Source organism: Rhinopithecus roxellana, chromosome 13 (genome assembly GCF_007565055.1).
Source record: "Rhinopithecus roxellana isolate Shanxi Qingling chromosome 13, ASM756505v1, whole genome shotgun sequence".
NCBI classification, from domain to species: Eukaryota; Metazoa; Chordata; class Mammalia; order Primates; family Cercopithecidae; genus Rhinopithecus; species Rhinopithecus roxellana.
Window position 1 is genome coordinate 116,119,031 of NC_044561.1, and position 24,478 is coordinate 116,143,508.

A 24,478-nucleotide genomic window follows, 5' to 3' on the forward strand; every position below is an offset into this window, starting at 1 on the left:
AGAAATAATTTTTTTAATGTTAAATAACCACAGCCACATGTAGTTAGTGGTTCCTGCACCAAACAGCACAGCTCCCACTTCTGCGCTGCTCCAAAAACTTGCTATTTGTGTTGGTATTGATACAAGTATGCTAATGTTCTAACAAGTTATGTTTTAGTTCTATGTGTCGCCCTCTGTCTCTAACCCCCACTCAAAGAGATCCTTTCTCATCTTTCTTGGAAAGTAGCATGAATTAGCAGAAATAACAGGAAGGCAAATTCAAGCTTAAAACACTTCCCTGATGGACTTCACTAATGGACTTATTTAACCAAAGAACAGACAGATTGTTCATTTTAGTGAAAAATTCCCATAAAGAGCAACTCTCTAATTTTACCCAGATGTACTAGTCAATCGCTGGATGTCCAAGAACCTTCCAGATAAGATTACATGACAACCACATATCCAGAACCTAAGATATTCCGTTTGCCTTAGCCCTAGTAATCTACAATTAAAAGACAAAGTTTGTTAGCGGGTAGTTGGAAAAGGTCACAGTTACAAATTCCAGTTATAGAACTTTGAGGTTTTGGTCTCGGTTTCTGCATGTATGAAATGGTTATACCAATGCCTGCCTAGCAGAATTGCAGTTAAGATTTAACAAGATCATAGATGCAGGGCACCACCAAAGGAACAGAAGTACTTTAAAAATATCCCTTCCCCTTACACAGCAAACCCTTCGCCACAGCACACACCTTCTTCCCTTATCAAGGGAGAAGGCAGCATTGTTAGCCCAAGCTTCCCCATTGTGTAAACCTCTGCCATTTTGCAAATGCTGGTTAGAGCAGAAAATTCCACTGGGGCTCAGGCCATGAGACACACCCTACCAGACAAGTCCCAGACTTAACTGCCTGACCCCAGGAAACTCCTTGCTTATCAGCAGCCGACCGCACCACCCACCCCATCTCACAAGCCCAGACCTCTCCCACCTGGACCTATAATTACCCTAGTCTGTAAGCAGCGGTGGGCTCCAGTGCTAGCTGGCGTCCCCCTCTGCAGGTCTTTGTTCGATACACTTGTGTTGCCATACAGCTGCTTCCTTCCATTCCTTCTTTTCCCTTTCTCATCCTAACAAGTCTGAGCAGAGGCTTCTGTCACGCTTACCTGGAGCCAAAGCTTGTCATGCTGAGACCACTTCCCACCAGCAATGCACTGAAATGTGGCATTCTGCCCCACATTCACCTCCACATTTTGGAGTCGCAGAAAATGAGGTGCTTTTCCTAAGAGAGAAACCAAAGAACACAGAAGAATGAGATTCAACAGCCTGCACCACTTCCCTGTTGGTGGATGGCAGCTCAGGATGGGCACTGGGCAGGGTGGAATTGGGACTTGAGAAGTGGCCCAGCTCAGCGAAGAGTTCACTAATCCCTTATTATAAGTCTGGCACTGTTCGAACTTTACACGCAGTATCTCACTGAAACCTCACAAAAATCCATGAAGTGGACAGTATCACCATTTCACAGATCAGAAAATCAAGGCTCTGAGGGTTTACATCATCATTTGGAACAGACACACATCCAGAGGGTGAGGGAATCAGGACGTGAATTTAGATCTCTATGTCCTATTACTAGCTGCTATGCAATGTTGCTCTGTGAAATTGGCACAAACATGCCTAGAATACACCCAAATTGATCATTCTTCTGGGGCTGGCATTGCACAAAAGGTGAAACCATGACACCAAAAGTTAGAAGAAAAATTGGGGGGCAGGAGGAGTGTAGATATTCATGATAGGTGATACTTCCCTGTAACCTCAAGAAGCAAGAAAAAGAAAGCTGTAGTGAAGCACCTTTGGGCCTGATACCTGTACACTTGGCCTGGGTGACGATGCTGATGAGGAAGACAAAGAGTGGAAGAGGGAGGAAAAGAGAAGGAAAGCACTAGTAGCTGTCATTCTTAGCGCCTGCCATGTGATAAGTACCACATGAAGTGTCTCTCTGCAGTAACTCACCTAACCCAATGCAGTCAGTAGTGTTATTTTCTCTATTTTACAGTGAATGAACGGAGGCACAGAGAACTCTAGAAATGTGCCCAACGTCACAAGACCCCAGAGTCTTACTCTGTGATGGTGCTTTCTGAGCATGAGAGGGAGCATTGACCCTAGGGACTGGACATAACAGGGAAAAGGTCTTTCAAATGAAAATCAGAGTGTGTATGAGCAGACACTCTTCGTATTAAGTCTACGTTTTATATTGAGTAACCTGGGTCCATCTCTTTCCTTTTTTGTGGAGAAGGGTTCTCACCTACCTGCACTCTACAAATAATAACATAAGTAACAGCTCTCCATCGGCTGATAACTTGTATCTAGAAGGATTGGTTTCTTCATTGGGGCACAATGAAGAATCTCTATGCCATCAATCAAATCAGTGATGAACTGGGACCACCCCCAGAATGGAAACAAATGGAGAGTTAGGAGAGGATCAAGGAGGTTTAACAGGAGGCTTTGGCTGTCTTTCTAGAGGGAGTCAAATACACAGAGAGACAAATAGTAACAATAATGTCATTTACTGAGAGCTCCTACAGTGCCAGGTACTGTGATAAATGCTTTGCATGCTCTATCTAACTTAACTTCATGACGTTCCTATAAAGCAGACACCATTATGATTTCCCTGTTAGGTAGAAATCAAGGCTCAGCAAGTTTAATGTGCTGAAAGCTACACAGCACTAGTGAAAGACAGGAACAGAATTGAATCCAGGTCCACTTTAGCCCCAGACTCAGCATTTAACAAGCAGCTATGCTCTCTTGCCTCCTGGGCACTGGGACTGAGGATGGTGTCTCCAGATAGACTCCAGGGTCTGCAGAAGGTGCTCCCAGTCAGGGCTGTGCTGCTGGTTCAGGTTTCTTTCCATGCTCCCAAATATTTTATTAAAAGTGACCCCTTTCCTTGCTATTTGTCCTTGATTTGAACTATTTGGTCTACCTGTGTCAGCACCTATAAAGCTCAGCAAAAGCCAAGAATCTTGGAACAATTAGGCAGACTTCTTGGGAGAGCACTAGGCAGGGTGGAACTGGCGCTTAAGAAGCGACCTGGCTCAGTGAAGAGTTCATGTATCACTTAGGATGACTCTGACACTGTTTGAAGAACTTGACACGTCGTATCTCACGGAAACCCCCAGAAAAATCCAGGAAGTGGGCAGTATCCCCATTTCCCCAATGTACTTTTGCTCAGGTTTTTAAACTAATGACAGCAGCTCAGAGACCCCCTCAGGCTACGTTTGAACCACCATGGCTGGCGTGGTGTCAAGGACCCAAGGCCCAGGGAAAACCACTTCTATGGGCTTTTCAGAGTTGAAAATTCCTGCATCTAGTCAACTTGACAAATGCCATGCTGCTTTGATTGTCTGAAATTGTTTCCTTTTGGCTCTCCTGTATGCTTTTATAAAGTTATTTTTGGAACTATCAGTTCAAGTCAATTCTTGAAGGGGAAATACAGTGAACCTTGTAAGTCTATTCATACCACAGGTTTAAAGGGGGAGTGAACACATCCACTCCAGGTGGGAAGGGAGTGCAGAGTCTTAGCTCCAATGCTGGGAAACTCTGTGTTTGGTTTTACAAAGAAACGCTCTTCCCTTACCCTTCGAGAAAATGGTTTAACCTCTGGGATATGTACAATTAGCAATGAATCTTCTCTGGATCAATGTCCCCAGCATGCCTCTGACTCCTCTCCACTTCTTCCTTCTTAGCAACAGACCTTTTACCTTGATTCTTTTATCTTCAATTCCTCTTCTTCCCTCCCTTCTAGGTTCAGTGGTAGAGAGTTTAGATGTTTAATGCCTCCTAGTGTGAATATTCTGGGCAAATACTGGCGATTTACAGCAGAGATTATGAAAGCATGCACCTACAAGAGCCGGTTATGTACATTGATAAAGTCGTTCAGCTGTAAAACAGAACAAAAATACCACTTCCTTGCCCCATCTTTTATTTTCTCACTTTGGATAGAGACTTGAGAAAAATAAACATTTCTTTATATAAGAAAAGCAATGTTGCAAGCACAATACCAACTGGCATCCACCAGTAGCCTTAGCACTGGGGAGACAATAGGAGTGGTGAGGACTGGAGGGAAATGGAGAGAGACTCTGCATCCCACTGAAAGGGGGCAGTTCCTACTTAAATTCAGCAGAGGTAGGCCAGGCATGCATGCTTTGTATAGGGGTGTCAAACATCTGATTTCTCAAGGCCAGTAAGAAATCCAGACTTTATATGAAATCTCTCACTCTAACCTCAACATGTTATTAAAACACAATACAGGATTAACAAAACACGTGGGCAGGCAGGCTCTATCAATCTGCGGTCTCTGATATGTAGCTCCTACGTAAGTCATCAGCAATAATTTCCACTAGCCAGTCTCACCCGATCCAGCCCCATACAGGCAGGAACGCCCCCACCACTCCATGCAGTACGCTGTAGGCATCACATGAAGGCCAGCCCCAATTGCAGTTCCCAGCACAGGAGCTGATCTAGACCACCCTCTTCTTGCTCAGGACCCTTGTCTCTGCTCCTTGGGGCTCTGGGTCATCCTTGGCTCATGACAGGCAGTGCTCTCTGGGGATTGTGCTTATGTGGAGGACCTGTTTGGTCCTCTTCCCTGTGTTCCTGGCCTCTCTGACCCTACTTTTTCCGTGCCCTCACACAGCCTGCCCATCAGCCACAGACTCTCCCAACTGTCACCGTCCCCCAGCATCTGCTGCTCTGGGAGAGAACTTATACTCCACGAGCTTCAATTCACTCACCTTTAGCCAAACACGGTTGACCTTTGTACCCAGGTCAGCCATCAGCTCGTGGTTCTAAGCATTTCCTACTCACTCCACACTGAGACCCAATTCCCCCCAGATGTGGTGCCACTAAATGGGCTTAACAGAAGACTGGCTGTGCATTTGGGGCAAAAATGCCTTGACGTTGGTGACATTTAGACTCTTGCAGATGTCAGTGCAGCATCTGAAGACATATTATTGTGCCCTTTATCTTGCTCTTTAAACCTGCCAGTGCTCGGTAGGAAGCCACACAATTGTGGAGAAAGCCCAGTACACACATTAGAAACATGCTGCAGACACTCTGTGGGCTCGGGGACATGGCCCCACAAGATTGTGAGGGGGAAAGAAAAGGCAACTTAGAAGCTAGAAACTTTGAAACAGACTGGAAAAATCATACTGACGTTTATGGTACACAGTTATAACTGCCTTGGCCCTGCTAATGGCTAACACTGAGAAACAGCAGCAGAGGGTAACTAAGGCTAGAATACTTTTAGAATAACACAAAAATGTTAAATGGGCTATAAAATATAGATGAGAGGTTTCCATTTGTAAGAGAAAATAATTTCCTTTGAGTATTATGCCTGTCTTTTGGTTACCGTTTTGGGAGCTTGGAGGCGATTATCTACAGTTCTAATTTCAGTGCCAATCAATTGAAGATACAATTGCAAATCAGTCACTCGCTCCCTGGAACTTTTGGAATATTTAGTGGAATCACTTATTGATAAACTCTGACCATATGTTAATAGAAAATATGTTTTAGAGGACAGAAGGGGAGAATTAAAAAGACTTTATGTCCACAGGGTTTTTTGAATTGAATGCATACATTTCAATATAGTTAAATTTTTAACCATCTATGAGCGAAGTCATAAATTCTAAGACTGGAGGTTGGGGAAAAGCACCATTAGTCTAAAGGGGAGTTCAGAAGCTACTATCCAGTTGCATGGCAGGTAATCCCTGTAAGCAGCCCCTGGGGCCCATAGCTGGCTCCTCACAGGGCAGCCTGCTCAGTTCTTCCCCAGCTCGCACCACCTTAAGCTAAAAATCTGTGAGTGTGTCATGTCTCATGCCTGACTCCTAATCCAATTCATCAAATGAGACCAGTTGGCTCTGCCTCCTAAATGGATCTCTAATCTGTGCACCTCTATCCACCTCTAAGCTCTATGCTTCTTCGTTATCCTGCTTATCATTTGTCATGGTCTGAACTGTGACTCCCCCAGATTTATCTTTTGATATATGACCCTAACCCCCAGTATCTCAAATACATTGAGCAGCAGGGCCTTTAAAGATGTGATTAAATTAAAATGAGTCCTTTAAGGAAAGCCCTAATCCAATCCAATCTGACCAGTATTCTCAACAGAGAAGGACATGTGAATGCACAGAGAGACACCAAGGGACTGTGAGTACAGACTGAATGACCATGTGAGGCCTCAGCAAGAAGACAGCCACTTACAAGCAAAGAAAGAGCCCCAGGAGAAACTAGCGCTGCCAACACCTTAATTTTGGACTGCCAGCTTCCAGAATTGTGAGAAAATAAAACACATTTAAGTTGCTTAAGCCATCTAGTCTGAGGGGTTTTGTTACAGCAGCTTTAGCAAACTAATGCACTGTCTGTGCATATAATTATATAATCACATTATATAATTATAAATGTATATATTATATATAAATGTAAATTATATATGATTATATATTTATATAACATACATTTATATAATACATACTTCTATATCATTCTATATTCTATATTCGATATCACACTTGTACAATTATATAATATATAGATTATAATAATACAATCATATAATTACTTTGTTTTCTTTCAGCCTCCTTCACTTCAACAGAAGTCCATGAAGACAGACAGTCAATCTGTCTTTCTCATTCCCACAAACCCAGAATGGTGCCTGACATGGAGCTCATGCTCAATAAATACTTGTTGGATGATGAATGGATGTCTCTCAACCACCCTGGTGCAGGCCAGCACCACCTCTTGCATGGCTCCGGAACTTTCTTCCTCCTAGGTTCCCTGACATCTTCTTTATGGTCCTTCAACACAGAGCAGCCCAAGTGACCCTTCTCCAGCAGCACTCCCTGCAGCAGAGCCTCCCTGCACTTAGATAAACATTTAAACTACTCACGATGATGCCCAAGGTCCAGGCTTTCCTGCCCAACATTTGCCCTAACCACTTTGTCCTGTGCTCCGTATGCTCAGGACATGCTGGCAGCATCAAGCCAACTCCCTGTGCAGGACCTCTGCAACCGCTGTCACCTCTGTCTGAAGCACCCCTCCCGCAAATCACTAGACTGTGAACTCCTTCCTGTGATTTGAGTCCCAGCTCAGGTCACATTTTCAAAGATATCTCCTCTGACCACTATATCCAAGAAGCCCTCCCATATCCCAGACACCCACACTTATGATATCCACAGGAGTTTTCACTATCTGAAATTTTGGGTTACTTAATATTACTGATTTAGTGACTCCCTTCCCATTGGCCCTCCTGCTAATCAAACACCATGAGTACAAGGACCAAACCTTTCTTAGTCACTTAACTATCACTGTGCCTGGGAAAGTTCTTAACACATAGCTGACATATGTACTTGCTGAAAGAAAGAATAGAAACTTGGGCTAGGTATGGACTGAGCACCGGTCCTTAGGAAAGGGACTTTGCTAGGCCCTACTCAACTCCACATGATTCATGAGCTGTGGATATACCTCAGGCATTATATACACTGCCAGTATTTGTCCATATAGTGAAGTGAATTTTTTTCCACTTCCAGCCACTCCTATGGGGTCTTCACATAGTGGTTTCTGGGAAGTTTATGCTTTAGCTGCCTCAATACTGAGATTGAACCCAACAGAAGCACATTATGCGGACATAAAGCCAGGATCATGGCTTCCTGAGTTATATCCCATGGTCCATTTGCTGTGTAACTGGCTCTCAGCAATTTCATAACCATGCAACCCACACCCCTCTGCAAGAGGAGGGTGAGATTGTCAGGAGAATTCTAACTTCAGGAGCAGCCCCAATGAAAGGAGAATTTCAAGAGGACTCATGAGACTTTGGGGGTGGACAGTCATTCCAGTGCCCTCCAGAGAACCCTCTCCCATGGATATTTATCAAAGAGAATGGTGCATATGCTTGTGACAGCAAACCATGGTCAGTGCTTGGAGGTAAGGCAGAGCTTTTACCACTTTGGGCTTGAAGGTAGTTATGGCTTGACAGGTAGTTACAGCTTGACAGTTGTCAAGGTTGGGCATCAGGATGGAAGTGAAAACTCCCATTAGAGCACAAAGTTCTGGGATCCAAGTAGTGAGACTCAAGCTATTTTCCCCTGGGAAAAGCCAGCTGTCACCCACTAGAAAGACAAAGTCCAAGCATCCAGCACAAGGTAAGAAGCAGGAACACAGGTAGATGGGGCAGAGGCAAGCATGCTCTGAGTGGATGAGATGTAGGCAGGGAATGAGGAAGACAGAAGGCATGTTTCAGAGAGACTACCTTGAAACTGGAGGTGGTGCAAGATTGAACACATGCAATTAAATGGACCACAGGTAGCGCTGACATCTCCCAACACAGCTGCCCAGTCTTAGACCAAAGATCATTCTCCAATGAGCAGCTGATGCTGACTCCCATGAGTCCAGGGTGGGGAATATTTCACCCTGGTGAAGGAGATTCCTATGCCTATCTACTACGTAAACCCTGGATAGCTGGGGGGATTTCTGGGATCCTCTTCACATGAAGTCTGGGTCAACAGAAACATTTCCTCAGGCATGACTGAAGGACAGACCCATCTGAGAAATTCTAAAAGACTCAGGAAGTAACCCAGAGGGTAGGGACTCTCAGCCAGTGCAACGAAGAGCCCAGTAGCATATCAGCATTCCCAAGATACCAGTTGCTTCTTGGGAAACAGGCCACAGGACCCAAACACAGTTTCTCAAAATAACGTTCAGAACTTGTAATGTGTTCCAAATTCCTCCAGAGAAGGGGCTCTAAGACAATGAGTCAGACAATGGCATTCTAGTGCCAGGCAGAGGGAGGGAAGTTACATCTGAGGGTCTGACAAATTCATTGCAGCAGAAATGGAAAGTCATTTCAATTAAAGCAACATGGATGAGGCTGAAATCAGAATAGTCCCTAAATGGGAGGATTGAGAAGCACATAAGGAGAGGAGGACCCATGATGTCTCTGGAGGCAGCAGCAAACCGCACCACAGCCCAAAGCACGACACATGGCCACATGGAAGGAGTGGAGAGAGCCCACAGGGGATTACCTAGAACTGGATGGCTGCCGAGAAACTACTGGGAATCTCCAATCTGTAGAACACTAACAAACTCATGAGGCTGGCATCCCAGCTACCCCTCCCAGGGGCTGCCATAATCTGCATGCAAATCAGTTTTATTTCAGTCCCCCCAACCAAATGTCACTGGGTATGATGTCACCTCAACTACCTGTACTCAGGACTTACGGCCTCTGAGATTTAGCAAACCCAGAAACCACATCTCCCTGCTGAAAAGCATTCCAATGTGTGAGACTAAATATGGCAAAGAAGTGGATGGGTATGAAGGAGTGGCACGCCTTTGAGGACTCTTGATGCTTTACCGTAAGTACTATCCACTATGAGAAATCTCTCTCTATGCCTACACGGAGCTGATGAGTATATTTAAAATTATTTTAAAAGAATTAATAGCTTCAGGGTACTTTTCTCTGTAAGTGAACAGTGTGCTAATTTGCTCAGTGTTTTGGTGGTGTTCTTTATTTTTTTAAAGACAATTGCACAAGATTCTATCCAAAGCCCTCTAATTCTTCCACTTCAGTGGTCTGAATCCCACTAATAAACAATCAGGACTTTAGACTCCCTTAATAATGGAGAGAGATTCAAATAAAGATGTTTTGCCACTCTCTGCAAATTCCTGGAGGTGCTGCCTGTTGAACAGGCCGGCAAAATTATGGATTTATTCAGGACTGATTGCACTGAGTATGTAAGCATTTCTGAAGGATTAAAAGAGAGAGAGAGACAGAGAGAGACGTTGGTGAGCTGAATGAATGGAGGGGATTGCAGGCTTTATGCTACCCAGTCTGGCATGGATCAAGGCTGTGTTGGGAGGAAGGGACATACTTACTGCACGGATGAGCAAGGACCCGGACCTCGTCCACAGCAATGTAGCCAGGATGACCCTTCAATGAGACGGATTCAAATATCACCTGCAACACACAGGGCGGGAGTCAATTTCACAGAAACGGTTGTAGGCATTCATCATAGGAAGCTGCCCGGCCCCCAGCCCTTTATGTTTCAACTTCCCATCAGAAGCTACCCAAGAAACCTTCTATTAAGACAGCATGCTACCCTGGCAATTGTCTGGGATTTTCAACACAAGGCAAAAGGGCCACACTTTGATAGCTAGCAAAGGAAGAGCCAGTCACATGGAATATTTTTAATGAATTTCAGAAATAACACTTAGATGCAGGAAAAACAACCCAAACACCAAGGTCTTGGAAACTCCAATCTGTATCTTTCTCATTGTGGCTTCAAGGGTCAAGTCACAACTTGACCATCCTTCTACAGAGAACTACTTTCTAATATCCCAACTTTCTTATAAAGGATAAGAGAGATGCCTACCTTGGAAGTTACCATAAGCCAAGGAGGGTTTACCATGAGTTGATTCTACATTGCCAAGGAACATATTACATTTGAATTTATAATAAATCTCTTAAAAATAAGTGGCAATCTACCTCTTGGTATCCAGGAGTAGAAGGCAACTGACTTCTACCTACACTGCTATTTCCATAAAAATTTTGTAATGTATTTAGCTTCCCTCATCACTTAACCCCTATCTTCACCAAGTAGATATCAATGTCTGTGTGGGTAGCATGACCAACATCCTTGACCTCTCTAGTTCCAACGGCCTTCCCCAATCCACTTTAGCCCCACTTTCACCTCATTTTTCACCTTCTGGAAATTGAAAATTTCACTTTCCCATACTCCAGCACAATCTCTACCCACAGTCTTCTCCCAGTTGACTCCTCTTGACCTGCTCCTCAGGCTCACGTGGTAGCCTGGACCTCTGCTTTTCTTATCTAATCCTTGGCTTATTAATGCAGAAGGCCCAGGCTACCATGTGAGCTCCTCAGACTCCATACGAGTCTCTCTTAAAGCATCCATTCCTTTGCACCTTTATTTCAACTTTGCCAAGCCTATAACACAACTGCCTTCTGCAATCCTGTACCTTACACAACTGCCGCCCTTTCAACATGCACCCATGTAATCCCAGCAGACACCCACATCTTCAAGAGGCAAGAGGGAAAGAGAGGGACTGACTTCTAACTTTTTACCCATTGACTTGATATCCAACCACACCATTCCCTGCCTCTTCTTTGCAAGGAACACCAGTGTTCTTGACCTGGACTCTTGCTATATTTTCCAGCTTTTGGATTCTTTTTGGTTTTCTCTGTCTATCCTATATCTCCAAATCCTCCCTTTCATCCCTAATTCTGACAGGTCAACAGCTTCTCCTATTCTTTAAAAACTATCCTTTAGCAGCAGGTTTTCTGTAATACCATCCAGTTGTGTTTCAGTAACACTTACAATTCTCAGTAGTTTTATCTTCATTCACTCCCAACATTTCCTGACCCTCCATTGCAAAATTATAACCTAATACAATCTGGATTCCATGTTCCACACTTCCCCCAAAACTGCTTACACAAAAGATACTAATAATCTTCTAATTGCTAAATCCAGTAGATATTTTCAGTCTTTATCTTACGTTAAGAAGGAAGATAGTGCAGTGCTTAAACTCTGGTTCCAAGTACCTAGGTTCAAGTCCTGGCTGTGCCACTTGCTAGTTAGTGGTCTTGGGAAAGTTATGTTACTGCTCTGTGCCTCATTTTCTGCATCTTTAATTACAGTGTCTACCTCATTGGGTGACTTTTTAGAATCATGGAGTTAATACTCCACTTAGAACAATGTATGGTACATGGTACATTCTCAAGAAATATTTACTAGAATTATTGTCACAACTTGACCATTCTTCTACAACTGTCAGTGTTCATGGACTCTCCATTTCTGGGTCTTTTTTCTATTTAGGCTCAGATAACACTTAATTCTTATGATTTTTCTCATGAATCTGGCCCTGTTCTACCATAGGTCTGTAGGCATTGCTCCTTCTCCAACCTGCCTTCTAATGTGGGCTCCCGTTAGACATCTTTTCACTGCATATACTCTCCCTTCAACAGCTGCCAATGCACTGATAACTCCCAAGCCCAGCTCTGCACCCTAGACCTTTCACCCGCACATCCGTCTTACGTATCCAGTTCACAGATCCGTGTTTCTACCTAGGTACCACATCAATGACATGAATACAGCAGATTCCACACAGCTTCCTCCTCAAACCTTTTCCCTCATTGACCAACGGGCTATTCTTTCTGAAATATGGAATATGGTAAGTGGTACTATGACCCATTCAGTCACCCAAGCTGGAGACCAGGGTGGGCCTCTCCTTCTGCCTCAGCCCTCGTCTCCATTTTCCTTTTTATTCTACCTTATTAGCATTTCTCAAATCTTCCCATGTCATATATCTCTGCTATTAGGATGAACCACTGGAAGCAGGCACTTTTTTGAGGTAAAAACCAACCAGACATCAGAACCACTGCTCTTGTTCAAAGTGTCTTCAGTTTCCATCTCCAACACCTGACAGCCTCTAAAAAGGACCCTCCCTCTCCTGTGTTTTACTCCTCAGTTCAAGTCAATGGATAGAATATAAGGTAGATGATGAGACCAACAGGAAAACCTCCCTGTGAAATCTTTTTGTGGCCTACGTGGTCACTCCAGGTCACTGGATTCAAAGACTAGTGTTCTCATTGGGGCTTGGAACTCCAACAGCTGTAACAAAAGAACTATGGAGAACCAATGGGAACCACTGGAGATCATCATGGTGATGGCTGAGAAGAGGCAGCTTCCTTAAGTGGTAGGATCTGTTGTGAAACAGCATATGGCTGCCTGGGAGTTAGGTGAAGTGCCTTGGGGATGACAGTCACATTATAGAGCTGTTGCTCCAGCATGACGGCCATTCTGGAAGAATAGTTTACTAAGATAGCAGGGTCCTTCAGAGAGACTCAACAAACAAAATTATTCAAGAGGTAGGGGAAAGTTTGCAAAAGCAACGTGCTAGCCACCTCATCTTGCAGAGGGAAAAGTAAACAGAAAGCCTTCCTGTAAATAATCATGTGTCTAATTATATTTTTTAATAATTCAAAGGAAACCAAAAGCAAAGTTCATAGAAAAAAAAGCAAACAGAACATACACAGTAAATGCATTTAAAAGAAATAGCACAAAAGCGTTCAAACTGTGTAATAAAAATGACAAAATAAAGAAAAAATGTTTCTCTTGTGACAATAAATATAAACGGGTTAAAATACAGAAAAGCTCTCAGACTGTCTAAATAAACAAAGTCTAATTGTATGCTGTAAGATGAACACCTAAAACAGAATGACTCAATAACATTAAAAAGAACAAGTTGAACAAAGACATAATAAAGAAATGCAAATAACAGAAAGCAGTTGTTGCAGAAATAATGTGAAAGCCTCAAAGTAGAATTTTAACTGAAAATAACAATGAAAAAATTAGGTGGATTAAATGGTTATTTAGAAAAAACACGAGTCAAGAGACTTAAGTGGAGAAAATGACGAAAAAGACATGGGTTGAAAACTTCAATCTATGTCTTAGACTTTGACTAATCATATAGGGAAAAGCAAGTATATATAATGTAAATAATAATGTATTTCCTAGATATATGTTAATAAAGACAGAATGAAACTTCTATTCAAATGCTATGGCTCAGTTGCAAAAAAAAATCATATATTAGGCTATAATGTAACTTCAATAAATCCCTCAAAGAAGAAATTGTTTAATTTTGGGCGTATACATTTTCTAATCAAATTAACTAAAACTAGAAATTAGTGACAACGTCGTAAAAACCAACTTATTTAAAGTTACACAATGCTTTCTTTTTTTTTTTTGTTTTGAGACGGAGTCTCGCTCTGCTGCCCAGGCTGGAGTGCAGTGGCCAGATCTCAGCTCACTGCAAGCTCCGCCTCCCGGGTTTAGGCCATTCTCCTGCCTCAGCCTCCGGAGTAGCTGGGACTACAGGCGCCGCCACCTCGCCCGGCTAGTTTTTTGTATTTTTTTTAGTAGAGATGGGGTTTCACCGTGTTAGCCAGGATGGTCTCGATCTCCTGACCTCGTGATCCGCCCGTCTCGGCCTCCCAAAGTGCTGGGATTACAGGCTTGAGCCACCGTGCCCGGCCAACAATGCTTTCTTAATAACTATGGTGTCAAGTGTGCTTTGCATGTTAGCAAAAATCTAAAACAAAATTAAAAGTCAAATGACAGGCTGAGAATAATATTTGTAACACCTGTGTCAGCTAATATGAAAATATTCTTTTTTGTGTGCAAAGGACTCTTGAGAATCAACAGAAAAATAAATAAACCATTCCAATTAAAAAGTGGCCAATGACTTCAACAGGTAATTCACAAAAAGAGGAAGTAAAAATGGTAATAATCTATTAATGTAATTGTGTAAAATGACACTGAGGATGATCAGAAGGTGCCCCAGAAGACACCTACAACCTTGGAAGGAGATGATCACTCCATCAATATGCTTCTGATGTGAGGCTCCTAGCCACAGGAAGCCCCACCCAGTAGACAGCCAGCTCCAGTTCCTAGGGACAGACACCACAAGGGGACAAGGTGATGCCAGGACCCTCGGAGATGGAAAGACTTGCCAAGGTGTCCTGAGGAGAGGGAGAATGGTTATCTCTGACCCAAGCACACTCTCAGGAAAATTCAACCAAGGCCCTCGAGGAATGAAAGTCAGGAAATGGGAGAGTCAGGGGAGTGAGTAGAGAAGTCTAGAGGTGACACTGGTGTAGCGTTGTCCTCCTGTCTTCAAGAGGCAGGGGAGTAGGGATGGGATGGGGAACTCACACAGGCCATGCATACCCAGTGGCACTCCAAGTCAGTATATGGAGGGCGAGACCCTGAGTACAGGGACTGGAGCAGAGGGCCCAGACTGAGAATTTCAACTTCTCTGTAGATGCTCTTCAGCTCCAAGGCTGCCATGTGGACCTACCATCTATTGCACATGCTCCAGCCCATGGGTCTCATTAGAGACCTCCTGGTGCAGGTGTTGAAGAGATTAGGCTTGCATGGAAAGGTGAAAACCTCTCCCTGTGCATGAGGACTTGTGCAAAGCCAGGAAGCAATTCCCCACAAGAGGCTCTGAGATGAGTGATGCTCAACCCCTCCAAAAAGTGGTTTTGGTCACTCGGAGGAGGGTGTGGATTTATCAGGCCATGGTTTAAAAGACTTGGTGCTTTAACTTCATCTTTTGTAGTTCTCGAGCAGAAAACTTGCATGGCAAAAATTTCAAGGGGCTGCAAACATCTTCAGGAGAAGAGGAAAATGTTGGCACATCAGAACTCCTCAAATATACATATTATCATGGGGAGAGATTGCTTAGGGTAAAATTAAGTGAGACACTTTTTACCATATCAGCCCAAGGAGACCTGTATAAGACAAGGAGGAGGATTTGATGCTTAGTAGAAAGAAGTGGGATGGATAAGGGAGCAGGTGGAAGAGAATTTCAAGGGTGGTAGAGTAGGCCCCTCACTGTGATAAACTCCACTCCATTGTGAGTGAAGTTACTAAATCTACAGAGTGCCAGATAGCAGGGATTTCCTGGGAAAGGGACTGAGTTTCAAGTCCAGTTGAACCAAAGCTGGGTGAGTCCTTAATTTCAGCAGCCTATATAGTGATTATAACTACCGAGTAAAATATAATTTTCCCTAGGCAGGTGATAGAGACTAGGGCAAGCAGATGGTTGCAAAATTAACAGACGTTCTCTTATTTTTTTTAATCCTGAAACAGAAAAGTTCAGAATCATTAGAAAATATGAAATCAAATTAATATCACCTAGAAAGGAGCTGTGATCTGAAGTACACGTGACTTAACAGCCATTCAGCACTGAGTGGTGACCACATTTAATAATAATGTATTGTGTATTTCAAAAATGCTAAAAGAACAGATCTTTTTTAGTGTTCTCAGTACACAAAAAAAGTTAAGTTGGTGAGGTAATGGATATGTTCATTAGTTTGATTAAGTATTTCCATAACACATACATAGATCAAAATATCACACTATACCCTATAAATACACACAATTAATATTTGTCAATTAAAAGTAAATAAGCCCCTACTTTCCCAAGAAAAGGCACATGTCAGGAGATGGCTGGCAGAGGTCAGATTCTTACCCCAGGCCTTGCCAAAAGTCTGGTGCCAGAAAGCTCACTAATGAGAAACAGGAAATTTCAGTGTTTATTAGAGAGCTAAAAGTCAATTTCAGAACTATAAAATATGACTTTAATAAATTAATACATACACCATCAGGTCCTAAGCCCAGTAATTCATATTTAGCCCACAAAATCATATGTACAGGACCAGATCTCCAGGTCTGGTGAATTTTAAAACCATTTTGCTAGTGTCTTTGGATTTTCTGATAGGCCCCCTTTTCTTGCCACTGTACCTATGTGTGCATGTGCAAGTGTGTTTTGAATCTGAGAGTCTGTGGATGCTTGTCCCTATGTGTGCACTCTGCAGTGTTTGTGGCTAAGTGAGTATCCATTAGTGACTGTGTGTGTATAACATATGTCTCCAAACTGCTACTCTCAGCCAAGGAAATGTAATGAGGCTGCAGTAGCCAACAAGGTTCTAATCAGAAAATTCTCCCAGATGAAGCTGCTTATCCAAGGGATGGCAAGGAGGTTACTGGGTGCAGGCTAAATAACACTGGCTATTTATTTTAAAAGGGCTTCCTTCCTCCTTCCCCTTTCTTTCTTTTTCCCTCTTTTCCTTTCTTCTTCCTTCCTTCCAACAATTGCTGAGGCCCACTGCAAGCCTGCTGATAGGGTTTGGCTCTGTGTTCCCACCCAAATCTCATCTTGAATTGTAATCCCTATAATCCACACATGTTGAGAAAGGAACCTGGTGCGATGTGATTGGATAATGGGGGTGGTTCCCCCATGCTATTCTTGTGGTAGTGAGTGAGTTACCACAAGATCTGATGGTTTTATAAGTGTTTGACAGTTGCTCCTTCACCAGCCCTCTCTTGCCTGCCACCATGTAAGACATGCCCGCTTCCCCTTCTGCCATGATTGTAAGTTTCCTGAGGTCTCCCCAGCCATGCAGAACTGTGAGTCAATTAAACCTCTTTTCTTTATAAATTACCCAGTCTTGGGCAGTTCTTCACAGCAGTGTGCGAACAGACTAATATACCTGACATGATGATACGTATATGTTCTCTAATTTCATTTGCAGAAGGGCCTGTCATACCTAATATCCTCTCCGTTCTACTGATGAGGAAACTGTGATTCTGAAAGATGACAGGATACAACCAACATTACACAGCTAGGAAGAAGATTCTCAGCAAGGGCAAGCTATTTTCCCTAAAGGCAAAGCAGAGCTTGGAGTTAGAGGACCTAGGAAAGATCACGGGGATCTGAATTTACCAATAGTGCTTCCTACGCTGGAAGATAGGATATGTTGCTACCTAATAGAGGGGGCTACTGCACAGATCTCATGCCTCTCACAGGGTGTGAACATAGAGGGTACTCCAGAAATGTCCTTTTCCCTCCATGCCTCATCAAAAAGCATGGAAATGGTGTGACTGTCCCGGTACTGGTCAATTTTCTTGTTCATTGTACTTCCATCTGTGGCCCCATCCTGTACCCATTTGCATCTGGTCCTATATATCGTGTTTCTAATTGGAACCTTAAAGCCTCACTGACCATGCCTGTGAGCTTTTAGAGACACTTGATGTCTATAGTCAATGATACAGTGGTGACAGTCTAGGGAGTAGGGTATCTGGGATCTGCTCTCAGCTTTGCCAGTAATTTGCTATGTGCTCTTGGACTTCACTATGCAACTCTGGACATCAGCTTTATCATGTACATCAGGGTTCAGCTATGGCCTGGAAGCCAAATCCAGTCCACCACCTCTTTTTGCACATAAAGTTTTGTTGGAACACAGCTGGGTCCATTCATTTACATATTATCTATGACTGTTTTCATGGTACAATGGCAGAATTGAGTAATTGCAACAGAAAGTGTATGGCTTGCAAAGACTAAAATATTTTCTTTCTGGCCCTTAACAGAAAATGTTTACCTTATCTACAAAATGAGGACAAACCTAAGTCACATGTGCCAGTACGCATACTGTAAATGTCTATGGATAGGAAGATGATATAATTTATCACTGAAACTGGGGCACACTATGAAATGGATGCTCTTAATTTCACCAGGATAATGGGCGTAAACCAGGGTTGTCCCAGCCAACTGAGATGTGGGGCCACTGGTCTGCAGAATACTATCTCTATAGTCAGGTGGTCATCCGACAAAAAGAGGGCCAAGATCAAACTTAGAGGAAAGACAGTAAGTTAAACACCAACAAATCCCTTTATTTCTGACTCCTCAGAACTACCACATGGGTAATTGTGAGTCTCCTAGAACCAGATACATCACACAGCTTTTTCAAAATGTTGTGACCTCCACCACATCAGCCTTCACTACAGAGAATCTTGGGGAACAAATGTTCCACAGAGCACACTCTACAAGTCATACACTGGGTATTCTTCCCAGAACATACAAGCAAGATCTGATCCCCTTGTTCATGCAACTGTGCAGGTAGAGAATATAGGGCTATATGCTTAATGCAATTTGGAAACCCCAAAAGCTCTGAAAACAAGATTCTTCACCTTAGTATTACACAAAGTAATTTGGTGGTAAAACCTGAACACAGCTGAATTGGCCTGATACTACTTACAGTCTTTATTTATCCCATTTCTTGTGAGTATGTGTAAGTTTTGCTGTAGAAATATTAGATTTGGTTACAGGGTACTGCCTCAGACCCTACCAGGGTTGTTATAAAATACAGAAGATATGTCAATATATTACCAAATTCCAAACATTCTGAATTCCGACACATATCTGACACCATCAGTTTCAGATAAAGGTTTGTACTAAAACATATTACACAAAAGGAAAAGACACAGAAGTAATGAGGCCAAAGGTATATAATTTGTCTCAAAATATCTAGGATAAAACAGGTCACACTGTGGGTAACACACGTTAAAAACAAAAGACTCTCCTTTTAGCCACTTTCATTCATAGGTTCCTGCTGTTGAAAAGAAGGGAATAGGGGCTTAACATCACACCAAATGACAACAGTCCACCCTGACTACCCCAAGGCCAGCTCTGTCCCACTCACCTCTGCGTTACCAATGCCTGAACTGGCCTGGCTCACGCAGGAAGCAAAACGACTGACAAGTAGATGAGAATAGAGAGGGAGTGGCTGAATGATGGTGTGATGAGTTCTTCCAAGAATTCACTCTCTTTTTTTCTGGTTTCTTCTCTTTCTCACTGCCTCTTTTATTTCTGCTCTCTTCCTAACTTTCTTAACTTCCTGCCTCTGGCTCTTGGCCACCCATGGACAGGCCAAGGAGATGAGGTTGGGGGAGAAGCAATGGAAGCGTGGTCACAAACAGGGCTATTTAGGACCATCTCCCAGGCTGCTTGGATATCTCCAGGGTTGCGGGAGTAACCTGTGCTGTTCGACAATCCCTGCCACAAGTATCTTATTATCTACTCCTTTAAGTCTCCCGACAAAGAACTCCAAAATAAAAACCTTAAGAAAACCCTCAACACAGACCAAGGCACTACAAGAGACAGTTGCAAGATTCTCCAGCAATGGAGGATGAGAATGAGCACAACCAGCACCCCATAAAGGCCAGGTCCCTTCTGAGAGGCCAGCCTTGGAGTCACCCCCTTCATCTCCCCACCCATACTCTAGGCATGGCTAAGACTTTTAAGAACTCTACTAGGGGAAACTGTGGGGCCAAGTGGTTAAGAATTATGATCTGTACTAATTTGACAACCACCAGCTACTGAAGTGTGGCTAATGAGACTGGGAAACTGAACTTCTCATTTTACTTAACTTCAGTTACCTTAAATTTTAATATAAAAACTGATACCCAAATCACTTAAAAATATTTGGAACAACTTGTGTATATGTATCCACTTCTTGAGCTATACATTTTATGAATCTAAATACAGATCAGTATTACTAATGAAAATAAAACATTTAAATTGAGACTTACTGTAAGTGTAAAATATAGACTGAATTATAAAGACTGATAGGGAGAGAAGAGAAAACATCTCACTAATAATTGTTTAGATTGATTACATGTCGAAGTGATAGTATTTTGGATACATTGGGTTAAGTAAAGTATATTATCAAAAGTGGGAGGTCAAGGCAGGTGGATCACAAGGCCAGGAAATCAAGACCATCCTGGTTAACACAGTGAAACCCCGTCTCTACTAAAAATATAAAACAGTCAGGTGTGGTGGCGGGTGCCTGTAGTCCCAGCTACTCAGGAGGCTGAGGCAGGAGAACGGCGTGAACCCGGGAGGCGGAGCTTGCACACACACAAATTAATTTCACTGATTTCCTTTTACTTTTTAATGTGGCTACTAAACATTTATAAATGGCACGTGTGGTTCCCATTATATTTATACTGGATTATACTAGCTTAGACAGTGAAATCAAACAGAATGGATAAAAAAACAAGGCACTACCTCCGTTAGAGCTTGGGTTATCACTTACCATTTCTGAGCCTTCGTTTCATCGCCTATAAAATGGGTATAGTAGTACCTGCCTCAAAGGATTGTTGTGAAGATTAAACAAGGTAATGTATGTGATATATTTTGTATTGTGCCTGGAACATGATAAACAACCAATGAACGGTAGGTATCATCATCACCACCATCACCATCATCATCATAACCTCTCCCCTATTTCTAAAAGGAATTTCAGGAAATGCATCATGAAGAAAAACAGAATTATTCTAAAAGGAAATCACAAGCCATTGAGGATAAAACTGAAATATGCATGGCAAAAATCCAGGTTAAATGTTGAGGGTAATTGAGTATTAAATTCTGATTTCTCGTTACCAAGGCAAAAGGGAAATAAAGCTTGAATTGTCTCATTAAAGTAAACCCAACAAGAGATCTCAATAGATAAATGTATTCCTAACACTAAAATCTGGAAGAACTATACCATGGATATGAACTTGGAGGAAGTCTAAGAAGCCCTCAGCCACTGGTTCATCTTCTGCTTCCAACGCTAGAGAAATTTCTCCAAAATGCAGATCTGACTGCCTCACTCTCTAATCTAACACCTTTCAACAGTGCACGTGGTGATTAACTGTAAATGAGCACAGGGTATCTTACTGGGATGATGAACATGTTCTGGACTGGTTTATGATGACGGTTACACAATTCAATAGGTTTTCTAAAGTCACAGGATTGCATATTTAAAATAGGTGGATTCTGTGATATGTACATTTTACCTTAATAACATTGTTAAAAAAATAATAAAACTTTCAACAGCCCCAAGCCAAGACAATGTGGAGAGTGTTCCTCTAAGCATGCTTTATGGATTGGTGCCAATCTGTGCACTGTGTGCATCAGTTCACAAGGAGATAAAGAAGGAAAGAGAGAGAGGTTTAGGAACTGTTACGGCAATTTGGCATTGCCATGATTTTTTTTTTTTAACCGTGGTTTATAAGAGTATTGCTCCACAAAGAGTGGGGAGGAAAAGCATCCCTTCACCACGGGCAGTAGGAGCAGCACTGCTTTAAACTAAGTTCCATCCATTAGCCTGACAGTCAAAGCCCTCCATGATCTGCTTGTCCCTGCAGGCTGATCTCCCTGTCTGTCCCCTTTGCAATGTACCTTAAACAACTTAGACTTTCCAAACTCTGCCATCATCTATCATCCACCCCTCTAGCTCATCGGACACACTGTCCTTGACAACTCAAATGCCTTTCCCTCCCTGCCTTTTAAAATAAATTTGTATTCATTCTTCAAGATTCATCTTAGATGTCATCTCCTCTTACAAACCATCCTAATTGACTTCCCTAGCAAACACCCCATTCCCCAGAGGGTCATCTTTGACTAGTTAACTCATCTCTCCAAACTTCAATCTTTTCATCCATAAAATAGGATAGTATTAGAACCTCCCTCATCATGTCATAAGCACTGACTTTATAAAAAGGAATCAATGCCTATGTTCCTCCAGCATCGTCAGGAGCCACACGCATCCTGGTATGTTGTCATTTTATTTACTTATCAGTCTTTTCCTACAAACAATGAACTCAAGTGGGGCAGGAGCTGTACTGGGTCACCTCTGCAGAGCTTGGCTAGGAGGAGAAGCCCAGTAAACACGAGTAAATAAATGAAGTCCTTTCTAGACCTAGCACCTGTATGGAGACAAGAAGTGTATAGATTTATCACTAATTTTCAAACATAAAACCATGGTAAATGCCATACCTGATAGAAATGCGGCCAGAAAGTGCTGATGGCGAGCTCTGCCTTCACCCAGCCCTCAGTGACGACCCCGGACACATTCCAGACGGGGTTCCCTTGGGGGCCACCATTCACCTTCACGTAGACGTTCAAGGCCCCTGGGCTGGACCTGTCACGGCTGGAGAAGTAGTAATGGAAGTCGATGCAGTGGGTATCATTCTCCTTCAGGGTCGGCAGAAGAAGGTGGGCCTTCTGGCCAGAGGCTCTCCCAGAGCTGTTCACCATCATGAAAGATCCTGGAGACCCACAAAGCAGGTGGGAAGTAGAGACAAAGAGAAAGTAAGAAAATGCTTCTGAAAACCAGTCATACCCATAAACATGGCCAGAGGAGTGGCCAGAGATCAAGTCAGTCTAGGAGGTCTGGGTGACCCTGTGAAAGCCACATCTCTCTGAGCCTGAGTAACCTCTTCTGTATTTGGGAATAAAAAATCTATTCAATAAGGTGGTTTTAAGAATTAAGAGATGGTAACATGTATGAAGTATTTCTACAAGGTGCTACTATTGCTATTTGCAGAAAACATAGCTACTATTACTGTTGGCAGAAAACATCTCCAAACATTCAAAATGTTGCCTTGTATAGATGAAGTGAGCCTCTTTTGAGCTGCTTTGGCAAGTTAAATGGTTGTTTCCAATTCTTTATCCCTCCCTGGATCCATGTCCCTTGCTATTGGCTTTGCAGTTCCTTCCAGCAGAAACAGAGGGTATGTCCCCATCCCTTGACTTTGGGCTCCACCATATGACTTGCTTTGGTCAATAGGATGCTAACAGAATGACTCAAGCAAAGGTCAAAACGTGCTTACCCTGCTGGGCTTACCGTCTTGCACTACTGCTACCTTTTATGAGAAGAATGTGCCCCCAGTAGCTGCTGCCCCTTTCAGCTTGGGATGAAGAATACACACATGGAAGATACCTGACTTGAACCGATAGTAAAGAAACAAGCCATGCCACCCCTGCAGCTGGAATCACAGCCACATGGCCCAAAAGCCCAACCTAGATCAGCCAATCTACAATCAATGCACAGTTCCATGAGAGCTAGAACAAACACTTATTGTTGTTTGCCACCAAGTTTCTTCTCAGTGTGTCATGCAGCTTATTGTGACAATAGCTTACTGATAAAGCTGCCTGAGAGGGCAGACTCATGAAAGAAACCATGAGGGGGCACATTTCAGTTCAGTGTACAAAGAACTTTCTAACAAGTGAAGTTGGTGCAAAATAGAAAGGACTGGCCAGAGATAAAGTGAGCCCCCATCAATGCAGGTGGCAAAACAGAGCCTGGACAAATTAAAGAGATAGTTAAGGAAATTTCACAAGCAACTGGGAGGGCTGAGCTCTGTGTCTTAGAGTCTTACGATTCTACGAAATAAACTGCATCATGAAACACAGCAGATAAACTCAGGTGATTCCAGAAGGAATGTTTCCACCTAGAAAAATACTAAAATCTTAATTCAGAAACAAACTTTAAGACCACTTATCCTCAGCCAAGGTGACCTACTTCAATAGCTAAAAGTCACCTAATTCTTTCACTCTAATACCAAAAAGACTAACAGCTCCCAGTTAATAAGTGCTGGGAAACCCGTAACTTCTTGGGATTCCAGAAGGTACCAATCAAATCCTGTCTCCTTCAGGTTCTGAGTGAATTTAAAAACAGACATGAGAGAGAGAAAGAGAAAGAGAGAAACAGAGAGAGAGGAGTTCAAAACCTCCACATCGTTATTCACAAAGTAACTTGGACTTAAGGCCAAATTAGACTTTCTGCATGTTCCCCCTGAACCACCAGGCAGAGCAAGGGGATGGCCATGGACCCACCCTCCAACTCTGCCCAGATCCCTAGGGCCACAGCTGTCTTACTGGGATGACCACTTAGGATAGCTGGGTGAGTTTGTACCACAAAGTAGCCAGGTGAAAAGCACAGAGAAACATGAGCCAGTGGCTAACAGGTTTTTGCCATCCTACCAATGAGAAAAATGTTCGTGTAAATATAAGGGATACAAGTTCAGCTGTGTTACATGGATATGTTGCATAGTGGCGAAGTCTGGCCTTTTAGTATGACTAGCAACCAAATAATGTATATTGTATCCATTAAGTAATTTCTCATTTCTCACCCCCTCCCACCCTCCAACCCTTCCAAGCCTCCAATGTATATCATTTCACACTCTGCATCCATGTGTACGCATTATTTAGCTACCACTTATAAGTGAGAACATGCCGTATTGGTTTTCTGTTTTGGAG

At 42.9% G+C, this 24,478-nt stretch overlaps 1 protein-coding gene across 1 annotated transcript in view; it reads right to left on the reverse strand.

Annotated features, from left to right (window-relative positions):
* PTPRT (protein tyrosine phosphatase receptor type T) overlaps positions 1 to 24,478 on the reverse strand; it is an 812,457-nt gene that overhangs the window by 692,865 nt on the left and 95,114 nt on the right. The window contains exons 3-5 of the mRNA XM_030915349.1: positions 22,214 to 22,485; positions 9,899 to 9,980; positions 1,138 to 1,253 (exon numbers count right to left, since the gene is read on the reverse strand). Of these exons, the coding sequence (XP_030771209.1) occupies positions 1,138 to 1,253; positions 9,899 to 9,980; positions 22,214 to 22,485 (470 nt within the window). The remainder of the gene's footprint in view (positions 1 to 1,137; positions 1,254 to 9,898; positions 9,981 to 22,213; positions 22,486 to 24,478) is intronic.